The sequence below is a fragment of the Carex rostrata genome, chromosome 31 (genome assembly GCF_964058835.1).
Source record: "Carex rostrata chromosome 31, lpCarRost1.2, whole genome shotgun sequence".
NCBI classification, from domain to species: Eukaryota; Viridiplantae; Streptophyta; class Magnoliopsida; order Poales; family Cyperaceae; genus Carex; species Carex rostrata.
The window spans coordinates 3,160,973-3,180,224 of NC_135948.1; the positions used below are offsets into that span (position 1 = coordinate 3,160,973).

The 19,252-nt window shown below is 32.1% G+C and overlaps 2 protein-coding genes across 2 annotated transcripts in view; both read left to right on the forward strand.

Moving 5' to 3' along the window:
* The window catches only part of LOC144547418 (ADP-ribosylation factor 2-like), a 100,690-nt gene that overhangs the window by 56,610 nt on the left and 24,828 nt on the right, over window positions 1–19,252 (forward strand). The gene's annotated exons all lie outside the window — the stretch shown is intronic.
* LOC144547414 (protein DETOXIFICATION 21-like) lies at window positions 14,164–19,161 on the forward strand. The gene is made up of 8 exons (XM_078296059.1): window positions 14,164–14,545; window positions 16,223–16,764; window positions 16,873–16,959; window positions 17,084–17,140; window positions 17,275–17,513; window positions 17,658–17,776; window positions 18,397–18,483; window positions 18,850–19,161. Exons 1-8 carry the CDS (start codon window positions 14,273–14,275, stop codon window positions 18,925–18,927), a joined length of 1,482 nt encoding a protein of 493 aa, XP_078152185.1. The 5' UTR covers window positions 14,164–14,272; the 3' UTR covers window positions 18,928–19,161.

A 19,252-nucleotide genomic window follows, 5' to 3' on the forward strand; every position in this document is an offset into this window, starting at 1 on the left:
TGTTATGGCAATTGTACTTTGGACTGTGTTTAAGTTGATTGGTAATTTTGTATGAAATATGTGTGAATTAATTATAAACAATTAAGTTAATTTGTATGAATTTATTTGATTTGGTATGCATGAATTTATTCTGTGAATATGTTTGTATGAATTTAGGATTTTGATATATTTGTATGTATGAATTTAGAACTTTTTATAAATTAAATGATTGTTTTTCAAAAAGAAATCTCAAAATAGATACAACTTTTTATAAATTAAATGTACTAGAAGGATCACAATATTTTCTGGATTACCTAGAAGTAACTTTTGAACCGGGATCAATAACTCAGAATCTAAACATTTTAATTTTTTTTTCCAATAACACATAAAGAAATATATTAATTTTTCTTACAGCCGCAAAAAATCCGGCTTGAAAAATATTGATCCGGGTTATTTGTTGCAGTCTTTCTAGTAAATCAAATTATATTGTATTCCATCTATTTTCAAAGAAATATACTCAACATTTCTAATAATTTAATACAAAAAAAAAAAAAAGCAAAATCCACAAATCCGGTGCTCCATTAACCGGACACATAAACCGGTTAACCAACAACCGGAAATTCCCTTCTTTCCGGTTAACCATTAACCGGTCCAATTCTCAAATTCCGGGAATTGGAGGACCGGAAAGAATGAATATTTCTGGTTATTGGATAACCGGTTTGAGTAGTTTTCGAATTTCAGTCGAAATTTAGATATTTAAAAAAAAATTATTTTTTGAATATAAATAAAAAAAATCGGCACTCTTTAACTATTTTTTTGATAAAATTCTCAAGTTGGTTCTTTGCTATAAATTGATAGACAGTTCTCTAATAAGTTCTTTCATATAATTTTGCAGTCGAGTTATATCTCCTTTTTATATTCTGCTGAAAGGATTTTTTATTTGCATTTGCATGGTTCCATAATAGCACAAAGTTTGAGTTAGCTTTGAAATAGTAAAAAGTAGATCATTCTGTATTTGGTGAAAAAGCAATTGTTTCGGACTATTAGGTTAGTTTGGACTTTGGATTAGCTCAATATTTTGCTACTTCATTAGTTCAGTTAGCTCACTATTTTGCTATTTAATTGTTGAGTTAGTGACTTTTTGAATAGTTGCTTACTTTAATATTCGAAATAGGTCGTAGCTATTTGAAATAGGAAAAATATTATTTTCTCCCATCATCTATCCCCCAATCATCCCCCACTAACCGTTAAACTCACTCAAAGACGAGTCAAAGTCATAGCAAATAAAATAAACTCTATTGCATAATATCTCCCGTACTGATCTGATCTCAAAATAAAGAAACACTAAAGTCGCGATTTGCCTCCTTCCCTTTCATTCTCATCACACCCCCTCCCCTCCACCCCCACCTCCGCCGTTAAATAGATCTCCGGTGATTTCGCTTCTCCTTTCGCTGGCAAGTAATCGCGTCATCACCTCCAATCTGATAAACTCGCGCTCCATCACCTTCCCTTTTGAGGCGGCACCCGACCTCTCCTAGATCACCGTGTCAGACGACGGCTGTCTCTTGTTCGCTGCTGACTCCACCGACAAAGGTCGTGTTTATCTCATAAGCATGCCTTCGAAAGTGATTCTGCATTGCACTGCTTTCAAAAACTTAAATCTTGTATGAATTTGAATATTTTTTTTTGAAGTAAAAATTGAGTCAAATTGTTGAGAAAACACAATTACACGGCTGGGAGTATGGGCTTTTTTGAGTCTAGAGTTGACACCAATGTATAAATTGATGGTAGATCGATATAGGATCTAGGTTCAGATGGGATGAGAGATCTAGAATACTAGGGGCGTAGGTCCACTCAATCCCTCTTCAGAGAACTCCTTCAAGGGCATGGTTAAAGAACTTGGAGCGTCAATTAAGTACTAATTTAGATCGCAAATTATAACTACATACAACAATTCTTTGGGTGAGTGCAATCTAATTTGTACAGGTTATCTGACTTGATTAGTGAGCATGATTTTACCAATACTGGTAAATATGAGTATAAAAGGTCTGCATGCAGCTTATTTTGGTAACTTTTGACTTTGAGCCTTATCTAAACCTCAATGCACCGGTAATAACTCAGCTGGGTTTTATTCAGATACATTTTGAGTACCTGGGTATAGGAATGAATCAATGGTATTAGGATTGACTGGTACGAATAATTTATGCTGGGATGCAACTAATAATTCAGACGATTATATTTAAAAAAAATTAAATCTTTGTAATGACGAGTTATGAATACTTGATACATGAATTGTACACACTTGTATGACGAGATATGAATACTTATAATATTTGATATTAAATTTTTTCAAACGTCATTCAATGTCAAAAAGAAAAAAAATGATACATTATGTTAGATATAAACACTTGTATGACGAGATATGAATACTTGTAATATTTGATATTAAATCTTTTCAAACGCCATTCAATGTCAAAAGGGAAAAAAATAATACATTATGTTAGATATAAACACTTGATACATGAACTATTTACATTTGCATAACGAGATATAAATTCTTACAATACTTCATATTAATACTTTCAAAAATCATCTACTGCCATGTGAAAAAATATTGATAAAATTTGTTAGATACAAACACTTAATACATGAACTATTCACAATTGTATGACAATGTATGAATACTTGTAATACTTGATATTAATACTTTCAGACATTATCCAGTGCCATATGAAAAACAAATTGATAGAATTTGTTAGATGCAAGTACTTGATACATAAACAATTCATACTTGCATGACGATGTATGAATACTTGCAATACTTGATATTAATACTTTCAAACGTCATTTGATGCCATAAGAAAAGAAAACTATTGATAAAATCATTTAGATACAAACGTTTGATACATAAACTATTCACAATTGCATGTCGAGGTATGAATACTTGCATACTTTATATTAGTACTTTCAAACATCATCTGATGCCAAAAGAAAAAAAAATGTTGATAATTTTTTTAAATAAAACGCTTGCACATAAACTATTAACATTTGCATGACAAGTTATGAATACTTGCAATATTTGAAATTAATACTACTTGCACTACTTAATATTAATATTTTCATACGTCATCACGTGTCATATGGAAAAAAAAATTGATAAAATATGTTAGGTACAAACACTTCGAAATATGAATACTTACTCGACAAGATATGAATACTTATACAACAAGATATTCACGACAGTGTATAAATACTTGTATGACAAGGTATGAATACTTGCACGACGGACAACTCGAAAGTATGTCATCATGGATCTCATTTGAAAGAGAAAATTACATAGAAGATGTCCATGGTTTTAGATTTGCAAATTTTCTTATAGATCGTCAGAAATATTGATAAGATTGAACGGAGAAAAAAAAAACCAACTCTAAAAACATGTAAAAGATGTGTGTGTGTATGATATGTCTAGTTTTTTTTTTCGAAATACTTGATATCTTAGGTATGAATACTTGATATATTATATATTAACATTTGCGCACATGGGTATCCATATTTGCACGCGTCAGTTATAAAATCTATCAAATATTAGGTGACTCCCAAGTAATTAATGAAGTTTAGTTAGTTAACAGTCCCCACAAGTAGTTATTAACTGGGAGATGAATGGGAAAAATTGACTGGGGGATAGTTAGTCGATCCCTTTGAAATAACACTGTGTATTCAAACAATATTTTGGCTATTTGAAATAGCTAGAACAATTGTTATTGTTTATTTCTTGTAAATGTTGAAATAACTATTATTTGAAAGTGTGAAAAAAGAAAAATAAATTATTCTTTTCTTAAATTTTTACCAACACAGTTTCAGAATAATAAAGTTAACACTACTGAAGTTTTTTTTTTTCCACGGTAAAGAGTAAAAATTAATCTAAAACTTTTGATTTCTATTCTCATTCTTATTTCTTTCCTATTCCTCAACATGTCGCCAAAAAAGTTAAGAGCGCCACTCATATGCATAACATCAGTTCAAAATCCATCCTAAATGGAAATAAATCTGCTGCAATATAAAAAAATCGCAGGTTCGTACAGAGAAAATAACTGCTCTGAAGATTCGTATATTTTAAAAATAAATGATGAGATCTGAAATTGCAGAAATCAGAGGTCAATTAAATATCTCCGACCAAAAATGGTACCTAATTCCTAAAAAAAGGCCAATTAGACTGCTATCTATCTGCTTTCTGTCTTATTCTAATGATTGTACCTTTTCTGACTTTCCGGTTTGGTCATCAAGAAGAGGAACGACCGAACAAACATGCATTAAAACAGCTCGTCCGGATCCCTGAAGTAACCAAAATTTTGAGTTAGAATCGGATTGTCTGATGATCTATGTTACTCGCATACTTAAATATAGGCTCTGTATCCGTATCAGATACGTATTGGAAATGGATACACGTTCAATATGGACCCGATACGTATCAGATACACCAGCTAGCATTTCGGCTTACGTGGTGTACCGAATTTTTTTTTATACCAGAACCCAAAAAAAAAAAAAAAAAACACCGCCGATATGGAGGAATTGGTTCTACTCAGGCCGCATATTGTCTCTGCGGCTCCACTTTTTTTTTAGATTATGAAATTATGTAGTTTGAGATAGTTATGAATTTCTGAATTATAAATTTATACTCTCGATGACTTTTGAATTATAAATATAACCGTAATTTATTAAAAACATCAACAAAAACACAAAATACTTTATAATTACATTTTAGAAGATTTGCATACGTAATTCTTGATATATCTATTTGAATTTTGAAAAAAATAATAATTATCATGTAAATGACATATATTGAACAATCATAGATAATTTCAATGATCTTTGAATAATAAATGAAACTGTAATCCATTAAAAAAAATAAGCAAACACGCACAATATATAGTAAATGCATTTAAAAATAATTATATGGCTAATTCTTGAATAATCTCTTAGGCTTTTGAAAAAAAACTAATACCGATCGTTGTATGCCTACCGTTAATAGAAAACTTAAATTGAATTTTTGAGGCATTAAATGATGTGTTTTTTGCAATTTTGATTTTTTCAGATGCCCGAGGGTGATCCATCGGGCAAGGTCCCGACTGTCTCGTCCCTCCCTTTTCAAATTAGAGTTATACGCGCAAATCCAATTTTCCTAGCCAAAGTTATGGTTATTTAAAGTTTTTTTTTTTTTTAAATGATACTTTCGTGCAAAAACACCGATAATGCACCAATGCTTTATGCTTGACTTAACGATGGCTTAACAACAACAGAAGTGCGCCGATGTTTCATTGCCAAAACATCAATGACGTACCCATGCTCTCTAAACAGTCACAACTTCATTATTGCCAAAACATCGATAACGTCAAAACATCGATTATGCACCGATGCAGATTGACCATAACTCTATTTTTTTGGCGCCGTACAGCCAATCTGCAGCCTGGGTAAATATCGAATTCTGGCCAAACGAGAATGTTTTGGTTTATTTATTTTTTGGAATATGGTATAAATAAAAATTTCAGTCTGGTGTATCCTTAATCTCTTGATACGATCTTCGATAAAACCCTGACACTTCTAGACAGAGTCGAACCTGACTCTTCCTTGTAGAGGGATAGAGCCTTACCACTACACACTAGATCTCATTTGATGTTAGATTTTTGTAGCTATTTTATTTAATATATACCTATAATTTTGGATATTTAATTTATATAATACAAGTATTGTATTAATGAAATAATTAAAATAATATAATATAACAAGCGTATCGTATCTTTGATTTTTGAGAATTGCCGTATCACCGTATCCGTATCGTATCGTATCGTATCCGATACAATACCCGTATCCGTATTCATACAACATACTTTGATCAGACCAAGGTACCTTTTGCGATCTCTTTAGGGAATATATTTTACAGATTGGACAGTTCAGATACATTGAACAGTTACATAGCCCCATGACATGACAAATAATAAATTCGCCTTCTGCAAGTGACCAACGCACATTTATTCTGTTTCTTTTATTCATTATTATGTATTAAAAATAAATAATTAGATATTAATGTACAGTATATTTATTAAAAAAATAATATTAAAAATGGGAATACTAAAGTGAATACTTAAGAGATGTAATCAACATATTTTTCTAGTGCTCGATTTGCTTATTGATTCTTTCGACAATTTTACAATATTATTCTTTGGAAACAAAGTTAAGAGCACTTACATCAGTAAAATTAAGAAAAAATTAAAGTAGCTGTCAAGCATTAAATATAATTAAATTAATTGTAATTTTTAAACTTCTATACTTAGAGGTATCAACGGATACGATAAAGACTGGATGCATGAAAGCATTTTCATACCCGTATCTGTTATAAATTATTCTTACTTGTACTCTATCCTTATCTGCTTTACATTATCTTATTCGTAATTTACCCTTACCTATTAGAGTCGTCAGATAATGAAATGATAGCGGGTAAATAACGTATAATTCTAATATAATAATTATTTTTATTATTTATTAAATAAAATATTAAAACATATACATTCATTCCACGTATGTATAGTACTTTATTGAATTTTTTTTTATTATGCTAAATGTATACAAACCAATTAAATTACTCTTTTCAATGCTTATTAATATATGAGGAGGGTTCCAATGCCTCATTTTTTTATACCTCATCATACCTCATATTTTATATCTTCATTTTCTTCATATTCAAAGTCTAAATTGTCGATCCGAACCGTTCAACATAATATCCATACTAAAATATGGTTAGAGATGAAATTTTATAATTTTTGAAATTTTTTTACTATTTTTTAAGATGGGTAGAAAATCACTGTTTTTTGAACGGTTCAAAAACAGTGATTTTGTATCTATCTTAAAAAATAGAAAAAAAATTCCAAAAAATATAAAATTTCATCTCCATGCATATTTTAGTATAAATATTTTGTTGAACGGTTCGGATCGACAATTTGGACTTTGAAAACGAAAATATAAAATATGAGGTATGAAAAAAATGAGGCATTGGAACCCTCCTCTTAATATATATAATTCATATAATTTTGTTTATAATTACCTAGTTGGATAACGAGTACGAAATATACTTTACTCATACCTTTACCCGTTTAGATAACAAAAAAAAAAAATCTTTAACCATATTCGTACCCGATAAGTTTACGAGAAAAAAAAATCTTACCGTACCTATCTTATCGAATATGGTACGGGTCGGATAAACGGATAAAAGGGTGCCATTGACACCCCTATGTATACTCAAGCAATTAGTTAGTTTTTTTTTTTTTTTTTAAGTGATCATATCAACAATTATTAATATGAAAGAGAAAACAAAAATCAATAAAAAAATTCTAAATTACAATTATATTACATCTCAGAAATTATAATAGTTACTCCACGCGTACTTTTAAAAATAAAAAATTAATACCAGTACATTTGTTCTAATGATAATAATTTAGGCGTTTTCGTTTTCTTTTGTTCCTTCTAGGCCTGCAAACGAACCGAACCAAACCGAACCTACCCAAGTTCGAATTCGAATTCGAAATTAATTCGAATCGAACCCAGTTCGAAATTGCAATGATTTCAAACCTAAAAAACTAGTTCGAATTCGATTCGGTATAATTCGAACTGGTTCGATTCGAATCGAAATTAATTCGAAATTAAAACCAATTCAGTTAAATTTAAATTATTTAATTTATTAACAAATGAATTCGGATTCAGATCCGAACAAATTTAAACTAAAACAAAACCCATTATCCGAGTTCTGTTTTGTGGTTTTGAATTTCTTCTCGGAACTCAGCTGCTTTTATAGGCTACTGAGAGCTGCTTTTATTTTGATTTGAAATTGTGGGATAATGTTAAAAACCGGACGACTGGCGCGGAGCTCTGCTTCCTTCAATAGCTCCATTATTTTATTATTAAAAAGCAGCCTGCAGCCCAATAATGTTAAAAAGCAGCCCGCAGCCTTCAATAGCTCCATAATGTTAAAAATGGTAAAGAATGGCCCAAGGGCATATTTGACAAAATAATGTTAAAAAGCAGCCTGCAGCCTACTCCGAGTTGAATTTCGAACCCAAAATAATTTCGAACCGAACCGATTCGAACCTGCCCTGGTTCGAATTCGAATTGAATTAATTTCGAATCGAACTGGTTTGAATTAATTTCGAACCGAATTAGTTTCGAATCGAATTTTTTTCGAACTTTTTCGAATCGAACTCGAATCGAATCACGAATCTCGAATTTTTTGTGCACCCCTAGTTCCTTCTCATTCACCTCTTCCTCCAATCCTCTAATGAAATTCTAGAGTAGAATAAAAAAAACCTAGAAACTAATAAACAAAAAGGTATGATTACTAAATTCTATATATCTGCTATTTTTCTGGTTCTAATGGCAGGACGCAGGACACTTTTTTTTTTAAGTATAAAGTCTTCAATCTAATATGGACATTTATCAGATCGAACTGAATTTTAACAACATCAGTAATCGATTTGATGTATTTTTTATATCAAACAATTAGATCGGAAACGATGTGAGTGCGGAATACATGAGGATGAATTTTATAAACTCTTTTTACTAAACTTGAAAACAAAGTACTATCATAACTTAATAGAGGATCATATAGATTGTATTGTAAATAACAGTGAGTGTAAATTGTAGGAGTCAATTAATATTGTAATGCGGTAGGTAGGAGACGACTAGTGAAAATGTTTAAGATTATATCTTAATCAAGTTTATAAATAGATGTCATGTCATTGTAATCAATATATTATATCAATATAAATTTTCTCTTTCATAAAATATTCGCGCCTATTCCAAAAATTATGCCTCTAATCCAATTCTATTCGAGCTTATAAAAAAAAGAAGAAGATAACTTTATTGCATAAAATAAGCATTTTTTATTCCAATCTAAACCTCTATTATTCTCTATACCAATAAAACATCTTATCTCTCTCCATTCCTCATATCTACTGCTATTCTCAGATCTGATCTTAGTCCTTATTCCCTCTATTTTACCAATTTCTAATCCCTCTCTATTCTCCTCTATTCCAAAAAAAAACAAGAAATACAGAAAAAAAAACCCGAAGAGAACAAAGAGCATATCAGCAATCGTCCGAATGCCATCGTCGTCGTCACACCAGATCCCAACATCTCTTGCTTCTCGCTGAGCACTACACATCACGCTGTCGATGGATGACAACTACCTCCGACAGAGTCTTTTCTGTGCGTATTGTTCAAGCTACTTGTGCCAAGCCATCGCAAGATCTGCGACCACATCAGACGAACATAAGTGTCGCAGCTCGCACTCATCACATCTTCTACCGCTCACACTGCCACCTTTGATTGCAAATCAACGCTCTGCATTTGTCGAAAGATCGGGTCGGATTGGCAGATTTGACGCATCTCACCGTTTTTCCTCTGCCTCTTGCGCGATTCCATCCCCGTAACGACGTTACAAACAGCGTGCTTCGAGGATGAGTTCCTCCAAATCCTTCTCTTTTCTTCAATCTTTCTGTTCTATTTCAGAGATTTTATTTTATTTTATTTCCTCTTTGGGCTGAAGAATGAAGTTGAAGTCCCAGTGCGAAATCTACTGTCTTTAATTTTACTGTCAAGCCCAATCTCTTTTCGAAATTACAAACAGCCGAGAAACAAAAAAAAATCTTAAAATTGATATGAAGCTCTAGAAATATTTTCAAGATCAATTTCTTACTTGCCTTTTTCTACCTCTTTGATTCATATACTCACACACCTATCTCCAAATAAAAATTTAAATCTCTGCAATTTCTCAAATCAAGTTCCTTTTCTCTTTTTTTCTTCTCTATCTACAAAATGCTTCTCCAAATTGAAAAAAAAGAGCCAAAAGTCTCTTAAAACTATGTACTTATCACAAAGCCATGCACTTTTTAATTTTTTTTTCTTTCTTTTTTTAGAAGAGGATTCAAAATGAGTCTCTTAAATACATGGAATCATTCTTGAGCGAAAAAAAACTCATTTTTCTGTCTCTACCTTCTTCTACCTTCAAGGAGATCCAAGGATACAACTTGACGATTTAAATCGCAAGAACAATAGCATTGAGATATTAGCATCAACCTTCTTCTTTTCGGAGCAAGCTCAACATTGCTTTCGCACCATTGCTTAAGGGGGCGTAATAGAGGATCATATAGATTGTATTGAAGATAATAGTAGATGTAAATTGTAAGAGTCAATTAATATTGTAATGTGGTAGGTAGGAGATGGCTAATGGAGTTGTTTAAGATTGTATCTTAATCAAGCTTATAAATAGATGACATGTCATTGTAATCCGTACACAATATCAATACGAATTCTCTCTTTTATAAAATGTTTTATAACTTGAACAATTATATTACTTTTTACCTTAGAGATTCTTCAACGATCAGAAAGAGGCCTTGGTATTCTCCTCATTTTAAATTTGCCATAAAAATGATGTTCTAACAATATGAACATGTTTAACCAAGGCGTTTTCTAATAAAATAGTGTAATAATTCCAAAATTATAAACTAAAATCCACACACGTTGCATATATTTGGTCTTTATTTTTTATTTTTTATTTTTTTCACACCGCACTCTGTTTATGCTGGTATATATAATTTATGATAGGATTACAAGTCCACTTGAGCCATTGTAGTCTTAATTAATTCAACCAGGGGAACTACAACATTTGACAGTTAATTAATTTATCATATAAAATTTTGCTCAAATGTTCGAGAACTGATCTTCCCATCATGATGTCTATTTTTCTCGAAAAGAATGCATTTTACCTGATCTATAACTGAGAACATTGACAAAAAAGGAAGAGTATATATATTAAATGTTTTCCCCAATTTGTTGTTTTGCCTTGTATGGTTCTAGATTTCACCCACTTTACAAAACAGCTGGGGGTTGTCAATCGCATCCTTTTAATAGGTCCGATTTTTTATTATTTAACTTATTGATAATGAGTTTTGGTAAGAATATTTTTTTTAGCTAAACAAATAAAAGTACGAATTAAAGTTATTTCGTATCTATTATTTTATAAGATAACTATAAAATAAATATGGGCTATGGTGCATTGCAATGCATAGACACCCTTGTGCATTGGACCATAAATCACCGATTCAAAGTTCAAATGACCGATTCAAACCGTTCATTTTGTTCTCCATATTAATATGTACTTGGAGACCAAATTTTACATTTTTTGGAATTTTTTTACTATTTATTAAGTCACTTTGAAAATCGCCGATCCGGTGGTCCAGAAATTTTTACTGTTTACCCGAATTTTCAGATTTTCGATATATCTAAAAAAATAGTAAAAAAATTCTAAAAAATGTAAAATTTGGTCTCCAAGCACATATTAATATGGAGAACAAGATGAATGGTTTGGATCGGTCATTTGAACTTTGAATCGGTGATTTATGGTCCAATACACAAAGGTGCCTATGCATTGCAATGCACCATAGCCCATCTATATATATATATATATATATTCATTTACAGATTATATAAAACATTGAACGCTCAATTAACATACTATAATAAATGTTTAATTGGTCCCGATGTGATTTCAGTTATATGTAATTGCATATTTTTAGCTTTTTCATTAACTCTTGGTAGCACCTGCATGTTCGGCTATAAGCAGAATAGTAGTGGAATAGAAGAATTGTGATATTAAGAATTGATCACTCTTTCAAAGTATTATACTATTTTATTGTGGAATTAAGAATTGTGGAATCAAATCCAGTGAAGTAACTCAATTTTTGAGTTTTAAATTGGGACCGTCCGATTCGAACGTGATAATCTATCTAAAGTGGAGTGCACACATCCCGAGAGATGAATTTGAATCGCGAAGCAATCTCGAACGACAGATTCGAATCGAACGGTCCCAATTCAAAACCTAAAGATTGAGTTACTTCAGGGGATCTAAGCCCAAAATTAAATAGGGATGAAATTTCTCTGTCATCAGAATAAAGGATAGAAATAGTTATTTTTCATTACTTTTTCAGTCTAATTCCTAATTCCATCTCTATGTTGGAATTGAGAAAAGAGAAAGAATGTTGTATTCTAACCCTTTTATTCCAGCTCATTTTGTTTCTGTTCGGCAGGAATAGAACATCAATTCCTTCTAATTCGTCTATTCTGTCCTAGCCACAGTCCGAAGGAGACTATACAAGAGACCAAAGAACAAGCAAACGGACGAATAAATCAAATTTGTGCTAACTTTTAAGCATAATGTTAACATATTATTTTTATTTGCATGTTTTTAAGCTAAAAGCTAAAAAAGATATTTGTGTTTTAATTTTTTTTTTGTTTTGATGAAAAAACAATTTTGTTAGAATTCATTGTAAATTTGTATTTTGATTTTTATATTAGTAATGTGGAGTTTGTATATGTGCAAATTGAATGACTTTGATAATCTTAAATTGTCGTTAGTACTTCCTACTGATGTGTTGCATATTTCTATTTTTTGTGATGATTTACTTACACAGGAGGAGGTTATGGATGTAATAGTGCAGGATCACAGGGTCTCTTTGCTTACAGACGGATCCGACATAAGGGAGGACGGTGAAATTTAATACGGGGGTGCAACCATTTTATTTTACTTTAGAGGCAGTTTCTTGTATTAGTGTTTGATAATGGTTGGATGTTGTTTTTGTCTCTTGGCTTTTGGATATATGCTTTGTTATATATGGTGTAGGGTTGGTTTAAATACATACTTGTGTAGTTGGTTGCTATAAGTCAGGACTGGTACCACTGGTACCAGTACTTGTCTAAACGATATATGATTTCGTTTTATGAAATTGGAGTACTCCACTATTATAAAAAAATATTAATATTATTCATTATTAGTTTGTTACTATTTTGTTGTTCGACGATCTTAACAAATAAGAATTGAATAAGACCAGATTAGTTTTTAATGGATATATATAAGAAGAGGAGGGTTCAAATGCCTCCATTTTTTGTGCTTCCATCATGCCTCCATTTTTTAAAACTTTAATAACTCAAATTTTAAAACTTAAAAGTCAAAAATAAAACCGTTAGATATGATCTACATCATTTTATTTATGCACGTGTAAAAAATTATGACATTTCAATTTTATTTTGATTGTCATCAAGAGCTTGTAAAAAATGCATTAATATGGATGATTTTTAGACGTTGATTTTTGAACTTATTGATTCACATATATACAAAATTGAAATGTGATATTTTTTTATGAGCATATAGATAAAATAACATAGATCACATCTAACGGTTTTATTTTGACTTTTAAGTTTTAAATTTCGAGTTATTAAAGTTTTAAAAAATGAAGGCATGGTGGAGACACAAAAAATGGAGACATTTGAACCCTCCTCATATAAGAATATGGAGTAGGGTTAAAATGCACCATTGGTTTTGTGCTCCAACCATACCATACGTCTCTATCTTCATTTACAAAGTTCAAATTGTCAATTCGAACCGTTCAACATGATATATTTATTAAAATATAGTTAGGGATGAAATTTTATATTTAAAAAAAAAATTTAAATAGGTACAAAATCTCTGCATCTGGACCATCCAAAAACAATGATTTTGTACTTATTTAAAAAAATAGTAAAAAGTTCCAAAAAATATAAAATTTTATCCCTAACCATATTTTAGTATATATATATCATCTTGAACGGTTCGGATTGACAATTTGAACTTTGTAAATAGAGATAGAGACATGAAATATAGTTAGGATACAAAATCAATGATGCATTTTAACTTTACTCAAGAATATGAATAAGCTCAATTCAATTCTTAAAGAATATAGATATGAAAATGCTTCCGCCGAATTGTATGGTAACCAACTAACCATTACAGTTTGATACCCTGAAAACAGCTTTGAATATTGCTCAATTTAAGTAAATATATGAAAGAAGAGGCAACAGCAAGTGTTACTTTTCTTCATGAATTCTCTGATTGTGAAATGTGCAACGAGGAACATTTCTATTTTTCTACTTGTACGTACGGTTTTCCTGCGGAGTGCGGATATATATAAAATTTTAAATATAGTGGGTTTTTTTTTTTTTTTTTTTTTGGCTAAAAGGCTATCGGTAGGTTGTCTTAGTCCTCTCATAATTCATAAAAAAGAGTCGTGTTTTTCTCTCTTTCTTTTTCCAATCCCCATAAAAGCTACCTTTTTATACAACAAATCTAACTTCCTGGAATCACCCATCTGGCCATTTGTAAATAAAAGCGCCACGTATTGCGAGAAGTGAGATCGAGAAGCGAACTCAACAACTAATGGAAAATAGCAAGAGAGATGAGCTTCGTCTCTCTCTTCTTCCCCAAAACAATGTAGAGAAGGAACAAGAGGTGAGAGAGACGCTAGGCTGGCGAATATGGGCCGAGTCCAAGAAAATGTGGGTCGTGGCGGGGCCAGCAATCTTCACCCGATTCTCGACCTTCGGCGTTTCAGTTATTACACAGGCCTTCATCGGACATGTGGGCTCCACCGAGCTCGCAGCGTATGCTCTCGTCTTCACCGTCTTTGTGCGCTTCGCTAACGGAGTCCTGGTATATATGCACAGCTTAAATTTTCTTGGTTCCGTTGTTTTCTATTGTGGGCTCTTTGAAATGAATATATATAATCAAGGGGTAACCTAAGCTTTCAAATCAGGTGTTGTTGCTAATACAACTAAGAAAAAATTGCCAATTTTAAAAAATAAAAAAATTAAGGTAAAGTTGCATTTGTATAAATTCTTTTTTCTGATGGTATGTTTAATTAATTTCTTGAGAATAATCCCGAGGCCTCATGTACTTGCATCATTTGTGGAACAAATTAGGAGCTAGAGACATTTATGATCAGGACAGTAGTATAAAAAAAAAAAAGGTGTCTTTGAAGCAATTAATTGGGCGAAAAATGAAAATCCCTTTCATGAGCTTGAGAAGCAATTAATTAACCACCTGTTCTCATTGCCTTCAAAAATATAATAATTGAGTAAGTGGGAAAAAATGGTATATGGAAACAAAAAGAGTGAATCATTCTAAGTTTCTGATGAATAATTGCCCATGAAAAGGGTTGATCTGATGTTGAAGGTATTGTCGCGTTGTTAGTTATCAAGCGATCACAATATTTCCTTCTTTTTGATTTATGTTGTGATCACAAATTTAGCGCACATAAAGTTTCTAACTCTATTGAAAATTAGAGGTCCAAATTGATCATAGATATAATTGGTCCAAAACATATTTGGGATAAATCATTTTATTTTCAAATTTTATGAATTAATTATTTTTGTGTGCTCATTTTATTCACAACGGTCTAGTTATAATTTTAATATCAACTCTGCATAAGTCGACACCTACAGTCACACATGCATGATACATAACTCCGCGTCTAGACAAAGAAAGGTTCAACAAAAAGTTGAATTTTGCATCACCATGCATCTCGCGCTAGTCTAAACAAAAACGAAAATATCCTTTTATCTCAGTCGTCACTGCTTGCATCATACAATTAATCATTGAATAGAGCCAATTATCACCTGGCAGCGGCGAAAACAATTACATGCACTAAATAGTCTCATGTAGTAATTCCAAATGATGCAATTGGTGATACTAATTAAGAGTTTGATATGACTTGATCTGTTCAGATAAGAATGAGATTGCGTAACAGCTCTAAGACAAGTAAATATTAAAATGCTGCGTGACAAGGAAAAATTCTCATTTGTTATTTAAAAATGATAGTTTGGCTTAACCACGCTGCTATTGGTTGTTTCTGATCAAATGGATAACACGATAAGTCGATAAGAATATAACTTTTGCACAATTGGTACTAGCGTGCCATTTTTGTAAGCATATTGGATCGATCATTGAGTCCAAAGTGACAATCTATAAGCCTCAAAATTAAATTCAGATGCGCCAAATCTAATTTCCCAAAATATTGGACTGATAGATTTTAGAGTAAACTTTTTTGTTGGTGTCCAATCATTATATCAAGGAATTATATTTGATTAACAAATTTGATAGGTGCAAATTCTTTTGATACACAAATTTGTTAATTGAGAGACATGGCGCCCATCCCCCCTGCTTCCAACTAAGTTACCACATAATCAAAATTAGATACAATTTAAACAGCGTGAATAATAGCTGACCAGAAAATAGCTAAGACGCCAGATTTAATCAATATATGATCATGAATTTTGATTGCAATTACAACAAAATCTCTTCCCAATTTTAATTCCTTGTATCTTGCAGCTAGGCATGGCAAGCGCACTCGAAACTCTATGTGGCCAAGCGTATGGTGCAAAGCAACACCACATGCTTGGCATCTATCTCCAAAGATCATGGATTGTACTTTTTATGTGCACCATTCTGATGGTACCTCTCTTCATTTTCACAGCCCCTCTGCTACGTTTCCTTGGCCAAGATGAATCAATTGCCTCCACGGCCGGAACCATCGCTCTCTGGTTCATTCCCATCAACTTCTCGTACATGTTCTCCTTCACATTCCAAACGTATCTCCAGTCGCAGAGCAAGAACCTTATAATAACATACCTGGCTGCGCTCTCCCTTAGTTTGCATGTTCTCTTTTCGTGGTTATCAGTCGTCAAGTTCTCTATGGGTGTTGCTGGTGCAATGGGGTCGATGATACTTGCTATGTGGATCCCAATTTTTGGCCAATTTGGGTTTGTGTTGTGTGGGGGGTGCCCAGAGACATGGAAGGGGTTTTCATGGGATGCTTTCAGAGATCTCCGGCTTGTTATTAAGCTCTCTTTATCTTCAGGTGCCATGATCTGGTAAGATTTGATTAACTTCTTTTAAAACTTTTAATATTCAAGTTTGTGGACTATTTTTGTTGAAAAATTTAAAGGTAGTATTTGTGTTATAATTTTATTTTGTTGTAGCTTGGAACTGTGGTACAACACTATTCTGGTACTACTAACGGGTAACATGAAGAATGCAGAAATTGCAATTGATGCTCTCTCAATATGGTGTGTTCTCTTTGAATCTGTTTTCTTGTTTTTCCCCTTTGTGTTGAATTCAGATTTAGATAAATTCGGATTGACAAAAGAATATAGATCAGTTAAGTATTTGATTATGTTTCTCTTTCAACAGCCTCAACATCAGTGGATGGGAGATGATGGTTTCAGTAGGTTTCTTGGCTGCAGCCGGGTATAACACATTTATCTTCATTATATACATGGAATTATTCCTCGCTCATATATCATTCTAGTAGGTTAATAACAAAAGAAAGCACATAAAAATGACCATTTAGAATATGATATGTATTATCTCAAACAATGCAGAGTGCGTGTTGCAAATGAACTCGGAGCAGGGAGTGCAAGAAATGCCAGGTTTTCAATTAAAGTGGTAGTGAGCACCTCACTATCAATTGGTGTGGTTCTGTTTACGCTATTTCTATGGTTCAGAGGGAGCCTGGCGTATATATTTACTGATAGCAAAGCAGTGGCTGATGCGGTTGCAGACCTTGCTTTTCTTTTGGCCTTCACTATTCTTCTTAACAGTGTTCAACCTGTGCTTTCTGGTTAGTTTTTGCATCTTATGATGTTTTGAACTTGTGCATGGGGTTATATAACAGAGATAAATGGTCGAGTTTAAGATAGCTTCTCCACATATCTCCATTTTTTTGCCCGTTAAATTAATGGCTTCTTTTCTCTTTTGTGAATAGGTGTTGCGGTTGGTGCAGGATGGCAGGGTTTAGTAGCTTATGTAAATCTTGGATGCTACTACTTCGTAGGAATTCCTACTGGAATTGTACTCGGTTATGTTATCGGCTATCAAGTCAAGGTACCAGTTCTTGTCACCATTTCAAAAAAATTTCATGCTACGAAATAGTTGTATGAGGAACATATACCTCAGACACTTGCTGAGATATTACTAATGCATTTTTTTTTGTTCTACTCTGTGTTATATTTGGTTTGAATTAAGACTTTATGACCCAATTAAGGATAATGGGACTATAAGGAGAATATTAGACAGATAGTACCATATTTCATAATAGAGTGGAAGAAAAGAAATTATGATAAAAAAAATTAGAAGCCAAACAAAAAAAAATTGAGTTAAACAGTAGAAAAGTTTAAAAAAACTAAAAGTTATTTAGTAATACTCTTAGGATGGAAGATCTTTTTATTTTCTTCCACGTTTTATTAAGACAATGCTTACATTATATTTTTTTTTCCAGTATTTATATATATTTTTTTAATAAATATCTCCTTTCTCCAAAACTTTCTACGAGTTAACAAAAGTTTTGACATATAGTTGAGAAGACTAGTTCCACTCAATTCAAGGAGAAATGAATGGTATCAAACGGGGTCAGGGGATTTTTCTATCGGTGCTGGTACCACATCATGGGAAAACATGGAATTAATGAGATTGATAAATATGAATAATTTCAATTTCAATTGTAGGGAATCTGGATTGGAATGATTATTGGGACAGTAATTCAAACCATTCTGCTTGTTTATATTACCTGGAAAACCGATTGGGACAATCAGGTATCTGTTTTTGTCTTCCATGTTCATTTTCTAAGTATCAGGAAGAATAGACTTCTTTTATAAAGAGGGCAATAGCCGAAACTCAAAAAAAAAAAAAAAAAAAAAAAAAAAGTTAGATAATTTTGTCCAGCACCACATCAAACTACTTTGTACATTTCACCGATAATGCAATTGGATGTGGATATTAAAACGCTGTAGTGGCTGATAATACATAGCATATTATAAAAATATAATGAACAACACAAAATGTCATTTAGAAATGTCATGCACTTTTAGCAAGAGAAGTAAAATTGTTCGATTGATACTAGAAAATGCTTAATTAAATTATATAGTATGTTAATATACTTTCAAATGCGAAAAATGCAGGTTGCTCTGGCTCAAACGCGAGTAAAGAAGTGGCTATTACCACCAAAGGAGTCTAAACATGGACAAGAAAACTTATGAACAATCATTCCTGTCTGAAACTAGATATTTTTGAAGGGTATCGAATAGATAATCCATGCAAAGAATACTTCCTAGCTAAAAGTACAAAAAATGAAGCAACTGTTAGAATCATAGCTAAGTTTGGTTTTTGTATTTACCAGATTAATTTATACTAGCATGGTTTTCGTGATTTCATCCCTTTTTCTATTGTTAATTCCTTACATTAATACAGGGAAAAAAAAAAATCATACACAACTTGCGTCTTATTGAAAAGCGAACCAAATTCATTGATCTCTCTCTCTCCTTTTTTTTTCTGAAATATTGGCAGCAGCTGCCAATAGAACGT